The 20,308-nt window shown below is 40.0% G+C and overlaps 2 protein-coding genes and 1 long non-coding RNA gene across 6 annotated transcripts; 1 reads left to right on the top strand and 2 right to left on the bottom strand.

Annotated features, from left to right (window-relative positions):
• Positions 1–25: 25 nt before the first annotated feature.
• On the bottom strand, positions 26–1,736 carry ccl25a (chemokine (C-C motif) ligand 25a). 2 transcript variants are annotated; one of them, XM_029133004.3, is made up of 5 exons: positions 1,688–1,736; positions 1,188–1,277; positions 872–986; positions 672–777; positions 26–575 (listed from the first exon to the last, which is right to left on the bottom strand). In XM_029133004.3, exons 2-5 carry the CDS (start codon positions 1,249–1,251, stop codon positions 546–548), a joined length of 315 nt encoding a protein of 104 aa, XP_028988837.1. In that variant the 5' UTR covers positions 1,252–1,277; positions 1,688–1,736; the 3' UTR covers positions 26–545. The 2 variants fall into 2 exon arrangements, with proteins under 2 accessions (XP_028988837.1, XP_028988838.1); XM_029133005.3 differs by having other exon boundaries at positions 26–572.
• Positions 1,737–6,842: 5,106 nt separating this feature from the next.
• Positions 6,843–16,783, top strand: ranbp3b (RAN binding protein 3b). 3 transcript variants are annotated; one of them, XM_029132055.3, is made up of 17 exons: positions 6,843–6,972; positions 8,890–8,945; positions 9,235–9,271; positions 9,368–9,445; positions 9,572–9,643; positions 11,055–11,120; positions 11,286–11,378; positions 11,533–11,642; positions 11,960–12,079; positions 12,381–12,481; positions 12,584–12,659; positions 12,769–12,850; positions 13,718–13,842; positions 13,920–14,040; positions 14,392–14,534; positions 15,068–15,263; positions 15,633–16,783. In XM_029132055.3, the coding sequence occupies exons 1-17, from the start codon at positions 6,951–6,953 to the stop codon at positions 15,674–15,676; spliced, it is 1,542 nt and encodes a 513-aa protein (XP_028987888.1). In that variant the 5' UTR covers positions 6,843–6,950; the 3' UTR covers positions 15,677–16,783. The 3 variants fall into 3 exon arrangements, with proteins under 3 accessions (XP_028987888.1, XP_028987889.1, XP_028987887.1); XM_029132054.3 differs by having other exon boundaries at positions 6,844–6,972; positions 13,715–13,842; XM_029132056.3 differs by lacking the exon at positions 11,286–11,378 and having other exon boundaries at positions 13,715–13,842.
• On the bottom strand, positions 13,062–20,201 carry LOC114844579 (uncharacterized). Its single transcript, XR_003783745.2, has 4 exons — positions 19,816–20,201; positions 18,276–18,340; positions 13,696–13,810; positions 13,062–13,510 (listed from the first exon to the last, which is right to left on the bottom strand). It is a non-coding gene; the product is annotated as an uncharacterized LOC114844579 (long non-coding RNA).
• Between the last annotated feature and the right edge of the window lie 107 nt (positions 20,202–20,308).

The raw sequence follows: 20,308 nt of genomic DNA, 5'->3' as shown, positions 1-20,308 counted from the left end.
ATACAAAGCAAGAAATAAATCTAAACCAGCTTGGAGAGTAAGTTTATTTTAATATTGAGAATGTATAATTGCAAAAAACCCACACATATACAAACAAAAGGACCCCGTTTAGAAATCAACACACAAGCTTCTGCTTCCCCATGACACAGATCACAGATTTATTTACAGTCAGCGGTTTGTTTTCATTTGAACACATTATTACACAAAGCTATCAGGAAAATATAACATTATATATTATTTTATCAGTATTCATTCACATTCTGTCAGCATTTATATAATAAACAGCTTATTGAGTATCTGATGCATTAAAAGGCAAGACGTGCAGCCAAGATTTTTACATGTCGGTCTCTCAGCATCGGCATCGAACCCTGGACAACGAGTGCTGCTGCAGCTCTACACAAGCTTTTGACCTTTATCTTAATGGAGAGTGAAAGCGAAAGTAGTGCTACAGGACTTTCTTGGCCCACCTCCTTCCAGAAAGACGCCATAAACCTGTTGCTTAGATGATAAGGGTCACCACACGGCTGAATGGGCGCCGTCAGCGATCACACCCTGGTCCTCTTTGTCTTGTGCTGCTGCGAAGAGCAGAGACGTGTTTTTGATTTGGGGTGAATATGTAAAATCAAACATCTGGCAGAGATTTGCAGAAACCGCCCTCGACGTTCGCTCACCTGCATTCTGGCCTTGATTGCTCTCCGGTCAAGCTTACTCTTCAGCTGTACCACCCAAGCCTCCCTGGGGTTTGCGCAGACCAGACGGCCCTTCCTCATCACGAAGCTGAAGGAGAATTGATGCAAACACGAGTTTATTTTTAGAAGCTACGATGGGACGCTTCCGTTAAAATAAGAAGCGCTGCCGCGGTGCTCGTTACATTATAGCAGGGATGTTGCAGCCTCCGTCTGTCTCCTGGTATCTGTACGTCACTGCATGTCTTTTGTGGTAGGGGTTTTCTTTCACATACTTCAGGCAGCAGTCCTCATAACTCACTGGGGAAAAAAACCATACAGAATTAGAAATCCAGTTTTATGACCATGTAAATGAGGCCAGTGGCACAATCAGACCAGCTGAGCACTGAGGGCACGTGTCCACGCGGCTCCAGTTTCACCAGCTCAGTTTATCTTCTCACAGACCTATGTGTTGTATAGTGCGTTTGTCCCAGATACTCGTCTGCTTTAAGCGTCACTTACCTTGTGCCAGCGCAAGATAGAGACAAGTCAGGCTCAGCAGGAAGAGCAGCGTGATGAACCGCATGGTGCAGCTTGAAGTGTCAGCTCTGACTGGAACCACAAGATCACAGCATTTACCTCTGTTTTATCTTATCACCATGTGATTATTCTGCCTCCTTTCCACCCACACCTTTCTTGTTCACCTCTGAAACTTTGAACCCTTTGAACAAGTACCGGTACTTTACAGCAGCTCACTATTACTGCGATTGTTACTTGACTCTGTATAAACTAAGTCTTTTTATTAACACTGTCATGTTTGCAATTGTCTATACTGTAGTAAATTAAGGGCTAAATAGAGATTCAGGTGTATAAACCTGCAAAATTACAAATTAGCAAAATGGAAAAAAGGAAAAAAAATGTGCGTGTAGCTTAACAGTGTCACGTTTAATTCATAAGAATGAATTTAATTATTGAAATGTCATAATATTAATAATAAACATTAAGCAGTATTTGTTACTCACTTCTAGTGCTCCTGTTGTTTGGAAGCGCTCTTCTGGTGTCTGACAGCTCCTGCAGGTGAGGCGGGCTTTTAAACCTCTGGATCAAGGATCATATTTCCATAAATGCACTCACCTTTGCACCTCAGCTCGTCTTTCTTTCTTTTTTTTGACGTGTGGGTTTTTGAAGCCGTTACTCAAGAACTGACAAAAGACAAGATGCTGATGAACACTTTTGTGTTGTTGGAGACAAATGCACGTGTATTTGCATGGTTTGATTGGAAGATGAACTGGGGACACAGTAAAGCAAAACATATATTTTTACATTTCATAAAAATGCAAACTGTTACTATAAATCTCTAGAAGCCTAAAATCCACAGGAAACAATGAGTTGTCAACCTGAAAGAACTTTGAAAGTTACTATAGATAGTTAGATACTATCCAGTATAATGTATGATTTCATATATTATTTATATTCTGCATTACAACACATTTTACCATAGAATCTGCTGCCTGAGGTTCTTAGAACTGGAGTCTAGACTTTTCACATCTGACAGTTACAGGTTGAGAAATACGCAAATAGGATTTCATAAATGCTGCTGAATGAAGGTCATTAGTTCCCAGTCTTACATAATTTGCTCTGACATTTTATCCAAAGTATTCCGTTAAGAAAATCCTTCATGGGATGACAGATGCTGGCACCTGAGCTTTGATGAGGTGCAACTTTGTTGCACTGATCTGGCACAAATCTGTGATGGATGTGATTTGCTTTTTGATAAAGGAGCTTCACTAGATAAATAAATGACTGTTAAACCAATTGTTTGGTTTAAATGATCTTATTTTCCAGCTGTCCCTGCTTCGGCCTCTGCTCATTACCTGTCAGTGACTCCGTCTGTCGGCAGGTATCACCGCGCTGGGAGCAGAGTGGTGGAATCCATTGCTGCCGGTCATCATATGTGGACAGGGGCTAAACGACAAGCATGACACCCGGACCCTAACCTGCAGCACAGGTTGCTCATTTACTTTTATTTACCTGTGGAACTTCCCAACTGGTGCCATAACTTTTATCAGGTGATAAAGATTATATCTCAGGATAAATATCATCAACCTGGGTTCGACAGGCAACACTGAAAGACACTGTTTTGTAGAATGGAAATACACACTAATAAAATCGTTATTGTACAGTTTTTAGCACTAGCGCCATAGAAACAGTAGTGATCATAGTGAGCGATGTCATGACTTGCATTGGTTTTAAAGCAGTGTGCATTTATGTCATTCACACGGTGACCTCGTGCTAACGCCTGTCAGCTTGACTCCGATGTGCATGATCGCAGATGAAGTATCTTCCCTTTTAGCTGTGTTGTGTTCTGACACTTGAGAAACACACGTGTGCACTTTCATGTTGCGTCGCTCCCTTTTCCTGTCAGATATTAATGATCCCTAAGTGACCGGGCGAACATCTGATAGCAGTTTGCTGCATCTGCTATAACCTGCACCGAAACCAGTGAGCAACTGCGCTTCAGTAGTTCATTACTAATGTAAATCAAAGCCATCGTGCATTAGTGCGTCTGCGAATTTCCTGTTGGTTCCAAGTTGCCACCCAGGCTCTAAGGCTTGTCACATAAATTTGTTGTATGTTGATTTATTCCTCAATGGCCCCAGTCCATCTGTGCGATTCTAGTCTTGCTGTGAACCCTCCCTGCAAGCTGTGTGGGTTTGATCACAATGAAACATAAAAGGGATCAAAATGTTCAGAGACAAATCAACCAATTTGAAAAAAAAAAACACACAGTTGGCTGCGATTATCTCTATTCCTGGTTGTGACTGCATATTTGAAAAAAGCATCCTGATGGATTAATAGCATTGAACATTTGTCAGAAGATGATGGTCCACTGCCAAGGGTACTTGGACTGGGGCTGTGTGATGATAGGCTGTGTTGTCTTCAGCATTCCTTCCAGACAATCTGATATGTTGTTTTATACCTTCGCCCTTACTGTCATTCCACATGCATATAAAAAACAATCCTCATTTATCCGGGCGGGAGGAGCTTTACTTTGGCACACGCTACAGAAACGCTGCAGACGGAATAATGATACTGATTGAACTTTTACTTCTGTTGCAAACGTCCATCTGTAAACGCCATTCAACCGTGAATGAAAAGCGAAAACAGAGAAAGATTAGTGTGACTGGACGGTCTCACGTGTCCTGAACACATTTCAAAACATCCTGAACAATTTCAAAATCACAGCGATCAGAGGATAAGATTATTTGCTAAGAGTAAGTTTATCACCCAAACCAAATGTTTACTCTTGTGGGCATGAATCTAATATAATAATAGCCTCCTCCTTCCAGACACCACCTATACACATTTTCCTTCCTATGTGTTCCATTGCCAAACCTGCTGTGTTAAGGTACTGAGGAGGAAAGTCATCATTCTGCTGGCAGAATTCTACTGGTATGAGCTTGGTGCGTCTGTATCCTCTGTAACCACCAGACTGTACTTCAAAAACGTGTTCTGGAGATGACACAGCTCAGAAAATGAGACAAAATGTATCAGCTCTCCTCAAAAACGATGGTCTGAGGGGGTTTATAAAAGAATGTGCACAATGTAATTGCCCATATTGTGTTTCCAAAAGTCCCCCCCAAATGTCTTCTTCAGCTTTTAGTTACAATCACCTGCAAAAATAAAGCAAGTTACATCAGACAGTTTCTGTGAGGTGGTCTTTATTGACTTTAACAGAACAGCATAGAACGTCACTGTTCCTGTGGTTAATGGCTTTGGAAAGGACGTAGGACTATGTCACAAAACAGCTGGACGAACACACAACCACGCTGGAGTATCAATGGAGGTCAGCGAGGGTTAAGCTCCCTGGGCTGCTACTAGTGACAATATGACTCACACAGTATATTATATGTTTACTCTGTGATGGATAAGAAACGAAAGTGTTACGGCTTGAAGTCCAAGCCAAGCGCTTTCACGGATGAGAGGCCTCAGCGGCAAAGAGCTTAAACGCAGGCAGCAGCTTGTTTGACTTGTGCCTGCAGGGAACGACGTCGTCCTAAAAACTTGGGCAACATTGAGCAATAAAGTCTTGTGAAATGTGTCATGTTCAGAGTTTCTTAACCATAATTGAACCATCAACTGTTTTATGTTAAAGTCTGTGAAACATTTGACCGCGGGAATTCTACATTTTGTTTGGACACTTTGCACATTTGAAACATTTAGTAAAGGATCAAGGAAACGTTTGTTCTTATTTTCAGCCTTATACTATGGAAGATAATTAATGGGAGCACAACAAAGAACTGGAGACAAGACAAAATTGTACATACAGTGGTTATTGTTTGAATAATATAAACACAAGACTATAAAGTAATTGTCTCTTCCTGTTTATATAATGATGAATGAAAAAGACATGTAAAGCCATGAACATATATATTTCCTTAGTAAAAAAACATCTTTGTCCTTAAAACTCTACCATAATCCTAATGTTTTGTTGTTTTAGCGGTATACAGCAGATTTATTACATTTTTGGAATTCAGTGGAATAGTAGCATCATCAACCTTAAGTTCACTGAAGCATTTAAACAAGCAGTGGCAGCGTATAAAAACCATAAAAACCTTATCCTCGGTGACTAGTTTGTCCTCTAGTGGCAGGTTCGTGAATTGCACTGTCACTAGACAAAAATAACAAGGAAAGTAACAAACAAGAAGCTTGAGAACAACACAAAGCTGTAAACATCCAAAAAAAGAGGAACAATCAATAATGCTTTCATGTTTGATTCAAAACATAGTGAATGTTGCAATAAAAGAGGAGGAAATTGAGCCTGAATGTGGCGTCAACAGCTCTGGCTTCAAAACAGTTTTAAAAGGGCTTCTTTAATGTTTTATAAGTTGGGAAATCTCTTTGAAAACGACTGCTGGACCTCAAAAGCGCACACAAAGTGGAGGAAACAGACATAAATGACTAATTTAAAGTCTATCTCTGAATTATTCTGTCATCTGAGGATAATTAGAATACTTCTCATTCCTGCAGACAATTTGCCAACACATACTGAAGAGTTTCACATTGTTTTTGGTTTTGACTTCCACGCTCATCCGCATCCATGGGGCATAAACAGACTAAGCATCATGTCTGTTTTTTATCACCACTGAATGTGTGAGGTGCCACGACGCCACCGTGTGTGTAAAGGGAAACACGGGGGTTAAACGGATGACACCATCTGAACGCATGGGAGCTGAACTCGGCCTCGTCAACGTCACTCGCTTGGCAGGGATGCCAGTTCCTCCTCTGCCTGTACAGTCCAGTGTAGGAAAGATGTAGTGCAGCAACTACAAAAGCGAAATAAATGAGTGTGATGTCGTAGCATGACAGTGGAAACTGTAGAGGATTCATTAAGACTGGACCAGTCCTCAACATGGGTACTTTAAAATGCTTTACCTTTATTTGTTATTCGAAATATAGATTATGATGATTATTATGATTAGATTAATATTATAGATTATGATGTTATCTGCAGATCAACATTACTATGATGTGCTATCAAGGTTATATTATGTTACTTGCTCCTCTTCCCTTTTATATACTGTTGTTATTCAGGCACTTATCACACAGCTTGTTGTTTCTTGTACTGTGGACATCTCTCTCTGTTCTCTGCTTACTTTTGCCCGAGATTGTCAGATCTGGGCTGCATGAGCCGCTTCTGACTATTAGTTGCACTCCCCTCGAGGCCCGGGGTTCTTTAGTGGTCAGTAATGATGATGACCAGCGGTGACAAACGCCCACAAGCAAAGTAAAAGTGTTCAAAACAGTGCAAAAACAATTCTATGCGTCCTGAACCAAGAAACCGATCACTCCGATCACTGGTTTAACACATTGTTGAATTTTATGCTAAGCAATAAAATCACATAGAAGTTGTATTTTTGCCCCTTTTTGAAATTTGAAAATTCAAAAGTAACTAAAACTAGAACTGTGAAATAAATGTTGCGGAATCAAAAATATATTTCCCATCCAATACTATAAAATATATATGGTAGACGCTAACGCATAGAAACTATTTTACTCCCCACCTCTCACAATTACAACAGCATTGAAGACTTTAGCAATTGTTGTCATTTAACAGCTCTTTGCTGAATATTTTGCTGCTAAAACCCCAGAAGAGTCGGGGTGTTTGAGGAGCCGAGGGCAGAGTTCGCCTCAACGGGGAAACGCCGCCGCCGCCGCGAGCGCGTCCGTCTCCGCTCGCATTATCTGCGCGGTGGGTTGTGGGTGTGTGAGCGTCGAAGTAAAATGGCGGACTTGGCAAACGAAGGTGAGTAAGTGGCAGTGTGAGGAAAACAATGCCGCTGCCGTGGTGGTGTCCGCAGTGCCTGTGCGTTATATGTGTGTTTAATAACACAAATGAAGCTACGCGGACTCGTGTTAAAAGCCAGTACATGGGAATTATACCCTCGCGCCGCTCGCACGGCTACTACGTTAGCAAACTAGCTAACAATGCTAACTGCTGGGTCGTGGCTAATACCTGGAATGAGTCGAAACGCCCACGAAGGCTGCCCGTGATTAGCTGGTATGTCGCCTAACGCTAGCACCCGGCTATTTTTAGTCAAGTGTTTTGCCATTTGTGGTGACCTATCTGTGCTAACTGATCAAATGTGGGCATAAACTTAAGCCCGCCAAGGCCAGGTTGGCTCAATCTGGGTGCAGGAGCGATAATGTAAAACTCAGCGCTACTTTGCTGGTGTGTTACTTGATATGAGGTGTTCGCGGCGCGGCGCCGTTGCTGGTATTTAATGTTAGCATTAGCGTCCAGATGCATGTTGTCTTGACGTTCATTTGGGCGCGTAGAGAGGGAAACACAAGACGAGACAATGCTTTGGTAGAATCAGTGCATACTTCACGCAATTTCTTTACTCCACTCAGTTGCTTGTGTTTAGCTTGATCAGGTGACAATATGAGAATTCAGTGGGCATCTTGCTGCCCTTGCCACTTAGGCGAGATGACTCATGCGGGGATGTAGCTAGCTAGTGTCGGAAAGCTAGCTGACGCTAAGCTACGATCGGCTTTAGGGAACAACCGGTGTCCTCGTCTATTTGCTGGAACCGGTCAGATAGCGTTAATGCTAGCTGGGTAACAGAAGTCGGGAGTATTTCGGGCTCCCCTCATTTCTGACGTCTTACATGCATGATTTCTTGCATTAATTTAGCAGGTGAATTGACTGCACGTAACAAAAAGCTACATATCCTCATGTCAAATATAGGTCAGACATTATGTGGATGCTTTTTGACAGTCAACTCGTCTCGTAGATAAACAGCTCATCCAGGAGAGTTTGCTGGTCCACGTTTACGACCGTGATCTGTCGCCCTTTTGGCTTCTCCTGCATCCATTTACCGTTATGCAGGGCAGGACATACCACGACAGTGATGCTACACCTGTTCAGTGTAGAAGGCCCAACCCAGACAGAGCAAAACCTTTGTCTGCACACGTTATACGGTTGGACAGGGATGGTAGAAGACATTAATGGGCTTTATTACCTGCTCTTGTCATTGTTGTTCTAACTGGTTATGACAGGGTCATTATAGCAACAAAGAGTCTGGGGAGGGAGAACATTTTGAATGTGATCACAGTGATCCACACAGCAACTACATCTACGCCTGTTATTCACTTGGATAAGTTTTTGTAGTTGATTTGGTGCTGACGTTTTATTCAGTGGTTGTTAAGCACAGTGTGATCTCATTCTGTTTCTGGTAGTTCTAATAGGATTGCATGATTAACCAATAGCGAACTTGCATCAAGACTTGTTTTATTACGTTTTCTCTTACGTTTAAGAGGCTCTGATAGAGACACATTTTCACATTTCCTTTTTTTGCCTCATTCTAATCTTTTTTAGAAGCCTTATTTTAAGACACTTTAATTGTGTTAACCAAAGTCTTTATCTGCCATACATCAGATGTGTTTGGTGCTTCTGTGTATTTTAGATGACTCTTTGAAATGCATGCTTACATCTGTGGTGTATGAGTGCATTGAGATGTGGCATTTGATTAGGTGTGAGACTGCCGAGTAGCACTGCACACTAGGCTTAATCAGCACTGTTGTTACAAACTTACTGTTATCAAACTTAGATAATAATTAGAGCATATATTTAAATATTTTGTCCTGCAAATATAAAAGTGATGTAATGGCTGTGAATTCTAAACTAGTGCTTGACTGACTTGCCTTCTTCTCCTAACAGACAAGCCTGCCATAGCGCCTCCTGTGTTTGTTTTCCAAAAAGATAAAGCACAGAAGGTAGGTTTCTCTCTTACTAATGTCGTTAGCAACTTGGAAACCATTCATTCTATAATGAAATGCTGTGAGCACATCATTTGTAAAAGCACAAGCTGTCTAAAGATAGAATGTGTTGGTTCTTATTAAATATATCTTGCTTAAATTGACAGCACTTTCACTTTAATCTAGTTAAATCAGACAGACAAGCATTACGATCAAGAGCTGCAGATCAGCATTATTTTGGTGTTCCTCATTTCAGTGGCGTTTAAATTTTCTGAGATAAAAAAAGAACTTTTTTTTTTTTTTTTAGCGATCTGCAGAGGGCTCTAGTGCAGAGGATGGAGAAGGTAAACATACTGACCTGGGTCACATTCTATCATTTTATGGTATGTGTCTGACTGAGTATTAATATGAATGATTAAATGTTGTGTTGCCAAATTCAGATTCGGATAAAGACGAGGCAAGCTATTGCCCCCCTGTGAAAAGGGAAAGGACCTCATCGTTTCCACCCCCACACACTGGTAAGGGCTTGTGGTGACTAACCAGAGCGTTTTTTTTTATTTATTTTTTTTTCAATTCTTGACTCATGCTTGTGGTGTACACATCAATTTGTATGCTGAGTGTAATGTCTGTCTCCTGCTTTGCAGTCCCCAAGAACAATGTATTCATGCCCTCAAGTTTGTGCCAGTCTCCTACTGGGAACTCTGACTCGGAGCCAGGTGAGCCATCAAGACCCCTTTTTAAAAGCTTAAAAGACTGCCAGTAGTAAAAAATCTTTGTTTTAAAGGTCAAATGCAATTTTCTCAACAGTTCAAGGCAACAAACACAGTGAACTGACTAAAATTGCTAAGGTAGCTGAAAGGTAACAATGTTTGAAGAAATGTATATGGATTTTTTGTTAACTCGTGGCATTGGGAGTTTTAAGTAAGCTGTCAATGAATCGCCTGCAAATTTCTTTTATTCTGACCACCTCTAGTTAACGTGCATGTGGTAGTTTTATTCCTGCATTCCCTCATTTAACAATGAGTGAATGGAAGTTGATTTTTTTTTTCCAAAATCACCAATTTAGAATAAACCTGATTATAACTTGTGATAAGATTATAACTTGTGATTAAGCATGTACGGTACTGTTGTTTTTGGACAGTCGAGATCAGCTGGGAAAATCATGAATTCATCGACCACATTCATGATGTCAAAAGGTTTGGTATTTGTGATGGAGGATTAATTATGGTAAAATGTTTTGTTGTGCTGACAGTTGGCTGCAGTTTGTGTCTTGCAGCTGAACATGTGAAAGAAGCTTATTAGGGATTATTTGACGGGTTTGTGTTGGGCTTGACTGTAGTTGACCGTAAACTAAAAGTCTGAACATGTTTCTCTGTCTTTGCTGCTTTACATTAAGTCAAACTCATGTTTTTAATTAAACATGGAGGTGCATGTTAAGTTAAGAGGAGAACAGGTTTGGGTTTAGTGGTTGTGCTCGACCATAATAAAACATTTATCATATTATAGTTGAAAGCATATTTTGTAATGTATTACATGTTGGATATAATTCAAATTCGCTAATTACACATTTCAGGCTGCAATATTTAAATCAAGATGGCATTTACAAAGAAAAACAACAAATCCTCAGAGTATTTAAGTTACAGCTGCAGTGGGGCTCGATGATGTGCAGAAGTATATCTTTATTTATTCTAAATGAAATTCCCCACTGATTAGATCCACCCTAAGCATAATGGTTAAATAGTTTGGTTATTTTTGTTATTTTGACTAAATGTCTTTTAATTATAAAGCAGTGTCCTCAATTATGCTATTTTGTAAAATAAAAATGAAATTTAGTTTAGCAGACGGGACTGACCTCATAAATCTTCAGGAAAAGAGAATGCTGCATTAAACGCTTGGGGCTTTCTGCTTTAGTGCTGATTAAGGCCAGGTCATTTCAGGCTTTTAAAGTCAGTGAGATGGTGAGACTGTAAAGGCCGCTGTGATATGAGAGTTGGATCACAACATAACTCTCAAGGCGCTATAGTAGTAATTGTTGTAACAGTGCTGTGTTAGCGACACAGAGACCTTTCTAACTGGTAGTTTGTCGTTGACTTAAGTCCACTTGCCCTTTGTGCTCCATGTTACCAGAGGAGAAGCCTGTTGGATTCCGTTTGAAGCCACCAACTCTTATACACGGACAGGCACCAAGCTCAGGTGGAGTATATTTTGTGTTTCTTTGTGTAATATTGTCCCACACGAGGCTTGGTGCTAAAGAATGAACATGAACCTACAGTACAACGTTTTATATTGCTATGGAAATGTCACTCAAAGTGATCTTTAGTAAGCTGAGAAAAAAAAGATCATTTTGCTCTGGTGCAGGTGTCCCAAGTCAGAAACCCAAGGAGCAGCAACGCAGTGTCCTCCGCCCTGCAGTCCTTCAAGCGCCACCTTCTAAATCACATATAGAGTCCAGTAAATAAAACTTAGATACCTGCACTCTTTGTTCGATAAAAGCAGTATAATCTACTGAGACATCTTTTCTTACAAAATATGTAGCTTACTTGGTGTGTTGTGCATATGCCTTACAGTTGGTACTATATTTTCTGTCCTCTTTGTCGTTATCTAGATTCCAGTTGTGGAACAAATGGTGTGAAAAAGTCCTCAGATGGGACATCTGTGACCCAGTCCCTCTTCTTGAACAACACAGAGCACTCAGCCACCCTGGCCAAGTCACAGGTAGGGAGTTATTATAGACTGTTACAGTCAAGGTCATAGGTCTGAAACAACACTGAAGTCAGTTCAGCACAGGCTTTTGTTAAGCTGGGGGAAACTTCAAACTTTAAGCACCTCACAAAGGAGCCTTTATTTCAGCGCTCCTCTGTTACATGGAAGTATATTGAGGGAACTTTTCAAAAGTTATAAAAGTTAAATTGCAGTTTTATAGTATGTATTTGTTGGTTAATGTTAATTTAACCCAAGTCTTGTAAGGCATGAAAGCACTAGTGAAGAAGTGGAAATATGTGCACAGAATAATATTTTGGATCCCATTTCAGAAACATCAAAATGAGGAAGATGGAGCAAGTAGTAACAAAGATGGAGGTGGAAGAGAGACAAAGGAAACAGATGTAGCAATATCTTTTGTGTTTGGTCAGAATATCAAAGAAAGAGCAAAGGTGGGTTGTTTTTCACACTTGCTTGGTGAAAATGCAAACCTGTAAACCTGTGACTGAAAGTGAGAAATGAAAAGCTATGTGCCAGAATAGTGAGTTACCTTGTTAAAGCCTTTTTTCTGTCACATGTATTTCTATAGTTGCATAATAGGATAAGGCAGAATTACCTGTAGCTGAGTGGCTGCCAGAAAATGATGCATGATTCATGTGAATGAGGATTCATTTTAAGTGTGGATTTGTTACATTGTTAACTTGTACCATTTCCTCTATAATTATAAATTTAATGGAATGTTTTTTTTTCTAGTTGGAGGAGAACAGTACAGAAGAGAAGTCGAAGGATAGTGTGCCACTGGAGTCTCAATCAGAGAGCACTAATTATTTCTTACAGTACATTTCTACCCCAAGGTAATGAAATTTGTGTCCTGCGAGTATTTTTAGAAACTGAACTTCATTTATATTTAACTTCCATCTTATTCATGTTTCTTTTTTTCCTACTTTTATTTTTAGTTCAAAAAATGCCACAAACAGTACAGACACTGGGGCAAAATTTGTTTTTGGGCAGAACATGTCAGAACGAGTTCTGGTGAGTTGTTGCATAGATAGTCTGGGCTTAACAATATTGTAAAATATGATAGTGGTTATTCTGTTATTCTTTGAACAGGTTTCAATGATGAGTTTTGTTTTGCTTTCAGAGTCCCCCCAAAGGTGAGTCCTTAAATGAGGAAAATAAAGAAGCTTCAGATCCTTCATCACAGGAATCCACACCAGAGAAGGGTAAATACATGTCTTTATTATTTCATCTTGAGTTGATGTGTAATATTTTAGTTTATTTTATGTTAACCAAGTTAGATGTCATTGTGAACGCCCGGTGTCTTATTTCAAGATAAACTTGACCATATTGGGAATAGCAGTTGTTTAGTTATATAACCCTATACAATCAGTTAAATGCTAAAATGGACTCATCGCTAAAGAGAAATACTTCACAGCAGATAAACAGTTTATTCACATTCAAATGTCACTGACATAACAGTATGGTTTACTACAGTTGTCGTGTCTGATGTCTACAGTGACAATGAAAAGACTTTACATAGCTTCTGCATTTAGTGTTACACGCTGGTACTGCCGGTTATCAGGACCAGCCTGTATAACTGTAATGAGTTATCCTGCATAGTTGTTTTTTTTTTTCAAATAAATTCCTGTTACATACAAATTCACAACAAAACAAAAAGCATGTCAGGGCACTAACATAGGAGGGGGTGGTTCACACAATTCCAAAGAAAAATCCTGTCAAGCAGGAACTAGGTGCCAGTTAAGACCTCCTTTTTTTCAGCAGAACCAGGCTCAGGGTGGGTAACAAGCTGCCTGCAACTGTTGGTATTGGTGATTGGTATTGTTCAGGTGTGTAGAGACTGAATTTGATGATCCCAGTAACACCTGCAATAGATAGAATGAGAGGCAACAAGGAAGAGACAGAGTTAATGTGTAAATGGGCCAAGTTAAAGTTTTTACCTAAAAGAAAAGTCTGAGCAAAAAGAGCTGACTTTCCTACACATGTGCCTCAGTTGATGATGAAAGCCTGATGACTAAACAATTTACAACTCGAGTGTGATTTTTCTCACCATTGCTTTTTCATCTCAGCAGCGAACAGCGTGTCAGAGTCTTTGGAGGAGTCTGCAGCAGCATACACCAAAGCCACAGCCAAGAAGTGCATCTTAGAGAAGGTTGATGTCAAAACTGGAGAGGAATCAGAAAGCAATGTTTTACAGGTAGGGGACAGACTTTATCCTGGACCTGTTGTAAATAAATGTGGCACTAAAATTACACTGTTTCAATCTTCCCTTAGATGCAATGCAAGTTATATGTTTTTGAGAAGACTGCTCAGTCATGGATAGAGAGAGGTCGAGGTTTGCTGAGGCTCAATGATATGGCATCGACAGAGGATGGCACGCTACAGTCTCGTCTAGGTAAACACTATAGCAATAACTATCAAAAATGGTCACAGCTTCAGCTTGTCGTATGACAATGTGTGGTGTAAATGCTCAGTAAGATATCTGTTGGAATACCAACAGATGAACACAAGGGGGAGCTCAATCCCATCTTAACTTCTGTAGACTCAAGACCACAATGTGCTGTTAATATCTTCCATTGCTTTTCAGACCAAATAAGCTTTTCTTAATGTGAGTGAGCCAATGAGAAGCACATAGTTGTGGCACATAAAACAGTTAGAAGTAGAGGTTTAGACTGAAAAGCAAAACAGTTTTGCAGCTTGGACCTAAAATTTATTGCTGTTTTATCTGTGTGGTTAAACTCTTCAGTGATGAGGACCCAGGGAAGCCTCCGGTTGATCCTCAACACTAAACTTTGGCCCCAGATGCAGGTGGACAAAGCAAGTGAGAAGAGTGTACGAATCACTGCCATGGACACAGAGGACCAGGGGGTTAAGGTCTTCCTAATATCGGTATGTGTTGTGTGGCCTGATAGTGAGAAATGTGATCTTATATCAGCTTCTACACCAACAAGGCAAAAAGTCTTTCACCTGCTGCCATTGTCATCAGGCTCATGTCTTGACAGCTGGCTAGTTAGCATTAGCTTCCACGCTCTGAGATGTGGCAGAGTTAATAGACCGTGCACATTTTGCAGACTACTTCTCTATGCCTCTACATTGTAAGGTTTTATACTTGAATGTTTTAGAGGTTAAAGCTTATGTTAATCAATTTTGCTTGTTTTTGTTACTTTGAGTAATGTCAGAAATGAATGCTTAAAACCACAATGGTTAAATATTAAACTTTGTTTAGCTTCTTTAACTAAAAACTGATGTCATTTACGTAATTAATTCCAGTGCATATAGAGCTACTGAAAAACAGCTGTCACAGATGATTTACATTGAAAGCCTGCTCTTTTTTGTGATGTGAAACCTCTAAATAGATTTGCGTAGCTCTAAGAACTGCCCTTCAATTCAATGTATCTGCTCTCTTGTCTTGGTTTCTCCAGGGTAGCTCTAAGGACATAGGTCAGCTGGCTGCAGCGTTACATCACCGTATCTTAGCCCTGAAGAGCAGGGCAGAGCAGGAGCCTGAAACCCCAGCAGCAACCATCCCTGCAGTGGAGGTACCGCAGTCTAACGAGGACGACAGTGACGAGGATGACAATGCCTCTGCCTCCGCTTCAGCCTCCACTCCTGCTACAAGTCAGTATCGCATTCAGTTCTGATTCTGATCAATCTCTTCTATAATGTAAACTACAAATACCCTACTATCACAATGAAGGGATACAGCCCTTTCACCACAGATGCTGATGTTCATGATAATGTTTTGGTCAGATTTGATGAGGAGTTAAACTCTCAGCTAACTAGTTCTTTTTTTTTTCTAGTGAAAACTAAACATTTGACCGTTCATTATTCTTTCAGACACTGCTATAGATTGCAACACCTGCTGTTTTAGCCCTGTCTATACAAACCACATGCAGTGTTAGTTTTCCATTCAGAACTGATGAGCTTTTTCTGCCTCCATGAACCACTTTTGACAAAAGGTATTAACCCATTATTTCCCTTTTCCAGGTAATTCAGAGGGAGGAGAAACCCAGGCTGCAGGAAGCACATAGCGTCAATCATGGCTGCTGTTGAAGCATTTTGCTGTAGGCAATTCCATGGACACCCCTTGACCAACATGGGTCCTTCAGACCAGTACTTTTGGATATTAGAAGTCTAGCTCCAGGAAATAACCCCCTGTGCCGGAGTGTCTCACCCAACTTGTGCAGTTCATCTTCTCTGCGTTCAGCGTAATATCTGGAGTCTTTCTTCCCTCCCTCTCCTGTTTTGTGTTTTATTTTTGTTTTCGAGTATTTTTCTCTCCCCGATAGCAAAAATAAAGACTTCAAAGCTTTGGTTTGGGACTTTTCTGCTCATCATATTGATGAGTGTAAGGGTGTTTTCCTCAGCATTTTAAAGTATGGCACATGTTAAGACTGCAGTTTCTACTTTGGGACCTTTTTACTCACTCTACAACTGTCCCTCTGGACGCCACACATCCAGAGGAGCTTCACTCACAGTGTATTTGACTTGCCATCCAGTCAGTTGTTCCTACATTAAGTCCATCCCACCCTAAACCCATCCCGGCCAGTCTGTACGTTACGTTTTGGCAAATGTAATTTATTTTGGGCTGTCATTATCATAAAGCATCTCAACACACGTGCTGTTTGTTATGGCTAGCCAAGTCCACTCAAGTTGTCATTAATAGAAGTTTCTTATATTTCCTATTGACCTATATTATAGTGAATAAAAGACTGAAACAGTGCAGTTTCTGGTAATGTGAGTTAGTGATGCAAAGAGAAAAGGGCAGAAGGATTCACCTCAAAATTTTCTATAACAAGCTGTGTTAGTTATTCATGTTGTGGATTTTTTATGATTCTGTTCCAAATTAAGATAATTAACTCAGTCTACATTCTGCATGTAACTGTTTATTTTCTTTTCAACATCCCAAGGGTTTGTTTGATGCGTATCTTTATTTTGAAACTATACAATCTTTTTATCCATTTACATTTGGGAAACATGAACGAAGGCTCAACTTCATGTGTGGAAAATTGAAAATGAGTGATAACTGTAATACCCTTTGAATGTCATGTACATTTGAGTATATCACCATTTAGTAGTGCACCATGTTTTCTCATCTCCGACTGCCCCTTTACAAAATAAAACATTTTGGACTGACACCTATGATTTTTTTTACACCCCCATCTCAGATTTCATAGTCTATGCATGAGCCAAATTTGAAATTCAACGTTTAAGGTTAAGACATTAGCAGAGGACGGTGCACTTTGGCACTCAATGTTTTAAGTAGCTGTGCTGAATCAAAACATTACAATACACCTTCAACCTTGAACATCCCCGAGTCATTGATCTGTTTCGTATTTATGTGGTGGATCTGTCCCACAGGTTGATGTATGCTGTGCTCTGACTGCACAAAGCAGCAGTCGGACCAAAAATTGCTCATATGCTGTGTGTATCAGACAAGGTTATGAATATTTGATGCACGCACCTATCACACCACCCTAACACGATGGTCCATTCACACTAGAAACTGCCACGGCTCCCAAACAAACCCTCCCCCTTATCTGCCTTCCTGCGGTGACTCACTAGGAAAGTATTTTTTCATGCTGTCTCATGTAAATGACTGCAGTGGTACAGTAAAAAAATAAATAAATCTGACCTTAGATGTTGGAACAGCATAAGACCGTCTTGTCAGATACATTTAAAGTGGTAAGAAGAAAATGTACACAATTTTGTCAGGATTTTAAAAAATTGGCTGAACCCTCTGGTCTCTCTGGTCTCTTTTTTTGGGGGAAGCACATCTGTTTTAATCTAACAGCACATTTCTGTTATAAAGCATTTTTTTAAAAGACTACATTCTTAAGAGAACCTTCTAAAGTAATGGCTTTCTGCCATCTTCTATCCTGCTGTTACATGACCTCACGCCCAACCATTACTCTGATCTTCACGCACCAATTTTTAAATACATTGACTAGAACTGCATTTTCACTACCCTGTAGTACCCTGGATTAAGGTCTCACTATTCCCACTGCATGTCAGGACCAAACCAAGCCACGTGCAAGTCCAGTAAACTGTATACATCTATGACAATTGCTTGTGGTACAAACTAAATTAGAGAGTGGGAATAAAACCATTTCTAAAGCCAGAGTGTTCCAGCTCACAGTGTCCACAATAATTATGAAATGGAAGAACACTGACCGCCAGCGCTTTTCCCAGAGATGGCTATCTAGCCTAACTGAGCAACCAGAAAAGGAGGTGATCAAGAACCAAACAGGACTTCAGATGAACTCTGCACAGACGGAAGAACCTGCACCAAGAACAATCTCACTGTGACTGAACGCACAGCCTGCTTTTAATTAACATTTAAAGGACTGTGAAAAGCATGTGGGAAAAGGTCTGACCAGGTCGCAACTCAACTGGACATCACCTGGCTAATACTATCCCTATGCTGAAGCACGATGTTGGCAGTATCATTACACCTCAGTTACAGGAACTGGGAAACTGGTCAGAATTATAGGAAGGATGGACACAGCTGAAATACTTTTAAGATCTTTTTGTATCAAAACTGAGTGATTCTTATTTTAGGATCTCATTTAAAGGTCGGAGAAAATGCAGGATTTCTCCAAGTTTAAATTGTAGCAGCAACATGATTACCTTAAAGTGCTCTGAAGAGTGGCTCTTTCCAGTTGTACAGACAAATCCTCCCCTGACACATCGACCTATAAGACAAAAGTAAAATACTGAAATTAGTCTGAGTTGGCAAAGACATGATATAATAAAATGATCTAAAAGGTTTGGATAACGAAACAGTCTCTTTTCTTATTCTTAACTCATACAGTATAGACAAAGTGGGTAAATGCAAACAGAGCTTAAAGTTTAGACCGAGTCAAATGTAATCCCACATTTTGTATTTTTCAGATTGTATGTGTTTCCATGGATGACTGGGGCTGAAAACAAAAGACCCCACTGTCTACACCAAAATCAAAATTGACTGACAGACCACCACTCGCATTTTGTGGCAGTTTAAAGTTTCTGAAAACAAACAGGCAGAACATGCAAACTCAAAAGAGTAAAACAATGTCAAGTCGGTGATTTACAGTGATGGTTTTAGAAGTCTTAAAATAAATAAAGTCTTTTTCCCAGTATTTTACATAACACTCGCAGCACAGTTAGACAAATATCTGACACTCCATACACTCTTATTTTGCCTGTGCTGTTTGTGAGGCGGAATTTCACCATTGTGGGACTATTAAAGGATTTCTTATTCTTATTTACTCAGCAACTGCAATCTAGTCAGAGTCGACCTGTTCTCAGTCAAGAGTTTTAAGAACATGCATTTTTAGGGTTTAGGTTAAAGTAGTATTTCCTTATAATATTAACAATCTGCTCAATTCTTCTAAGGAAGAATTATATGAAGCTCTGAAAACTAATTAGATAAGTTAATATTTCAAATCCACTTCAATATTTTGCTCTACAAAGTGTACTATTAAATATAAACTAACATAACCAAAACATTTCTCATCCATTTTCCTGATATACTGTAATTTGCATTCTTTGAGTTTTTAGAAAGGATCCTTTTACACTTACTCCCTGAACCGCTGCAGATCATCACTGTAATTTGTGTTGAAGTGTAAGCAGATAGTGTTACAATGTGCAGCTTCAAATGTTTTTATTGATGACTGGGATCCAGTTTAAGAGTCTTTCATAGGACATGCAGTTACAAATACCAACACTCCACTCCTCTCTTTGTTGAGATACGTTACAAAGGGTCAGCTTCTCAAATCATTGTTGCATAAGAAACTCTGCACCAAAATAAACACTATAATATATATATATACACACTATACACTATAAAATAAACACTCCACTTGAAGGAGAAGTTGTAGAATATTCAAAAGGTGAATCACGCCTTTCTTTCCAGTGTATGTTTTACGTTCATATAATGATCGTGCAGACTGCGCTTTGTCTTTTCATGTTATAAAAGATTAAAAAAGAACAATAAATGAAAGAGACAGCTTGTCCAGGAAACAGCCATGCATTATACTAAAATGGATTATTAGATTATGAGAGACTCAAGATGATGTTAATCTCTCCAGATAAGGTGTCTAAAACGACCGTTGTCTTCGGTTTGCTCTTAAACAAACCGCAGTTTCTACCTGTGACCCACTGAGGCCTAAAGACGGAAGCTTCTCACCTGAACCAGCCGGTTGCCTCGGGCCCGTCCAGGTGACGGCCTCCACGGGGTTCGTGTGCCGCACCCTTTCCCTCGTTTGGGGGAAAAGCGTGGCTGGTCGTCACCCTCCATTCCTCCTTGGGCTGTGGCTAACCGAACGTTAGCATTGCGGCTGTTAGCCGTTAGCTTCCACGGTTCGCGCCGCTAACAACTGAACTATTAGTAAACTACTACCGTCACCGCCCAGCTGTTGTTCCTACAAAAGATTGATACGTTAGTTACCTTCTGACCAAAACCAAGTTAGCTATGTTTGCTGTAACTATCATTGTCTTTGCTGTCTTGATTTGTTTGTCGTGCGTGTCTCCATAAAGCCGTTTCACCTTTGACCTTTGACATGACCTCACGACCCAACGTAAGTTCATGGACAGTTTTACGAAATAAAAACAGAAGTAAACACTACACAAATTTATTTGAACATATTCACTCCATTGCTTTTGAAATGTACTTTAAAATA

Source organism: Betta splendens, chromosome 17 (genome assembly GCF_900634795.4).
Source record: "Betta splendens chromosome 17, fBetSpl5.4, whole genome shotgun sequence".
NCBI lineage: Eukaryota > Metazoa > Chordata > Actinopteri > Anabantiformes > Osphronemidae > Betta > Betta splendens.
Note: the sequence above shows the minus strand (reverse complement) of the source record. Positions and strands in the feature narration are given on the sequence as shown.

Excerpts from the sequence above, each read along its gene's own strand:
- ccl25a (XM_029133004.3), bottom strand. The coding sequence starts at position 1,251 with ATGCGGTTCATCACGCTGCTCTTCCTGCTGAGCCTGACTTGTCTCTAT. Across the intron at positions 987-1,187 it reads CTATCTTGCGCTGGCACAAG|TGAGTTATGAGGACTGCTGC; the intron begins GTAAGTGACGCT and ends TTTTTTCCCCAG. Across the intron at positions 778-871 it reads TGCAACATCCCTGCTATAAT|CTTCGTGATGAGGAAGGGCC; the intron begins GTAACGAGCACC and ends ATTCTCCTTCAG.
- ranbp3b (XM_029132054.3), top strand. The coding sequence starts at position 6,951 with ATGGCGGACTTGGCAAACGAAG. Across the intron at positions 11,121-11,285 it reads CGGACAGGCACCAAGCTCAG|GTGTCCCAAGTCAGAAACCC; the intron begins GTGGAGTATATT and ends GCTCTGGTGCAG. Across the intron at positions 11,379-11,532 it reads TAAATCACATATAGAGTCCA|ATTCCAGTTGTGGAACAAAT; the intron begins GTAAATAAAACT and ends GTCGTTATCTAG.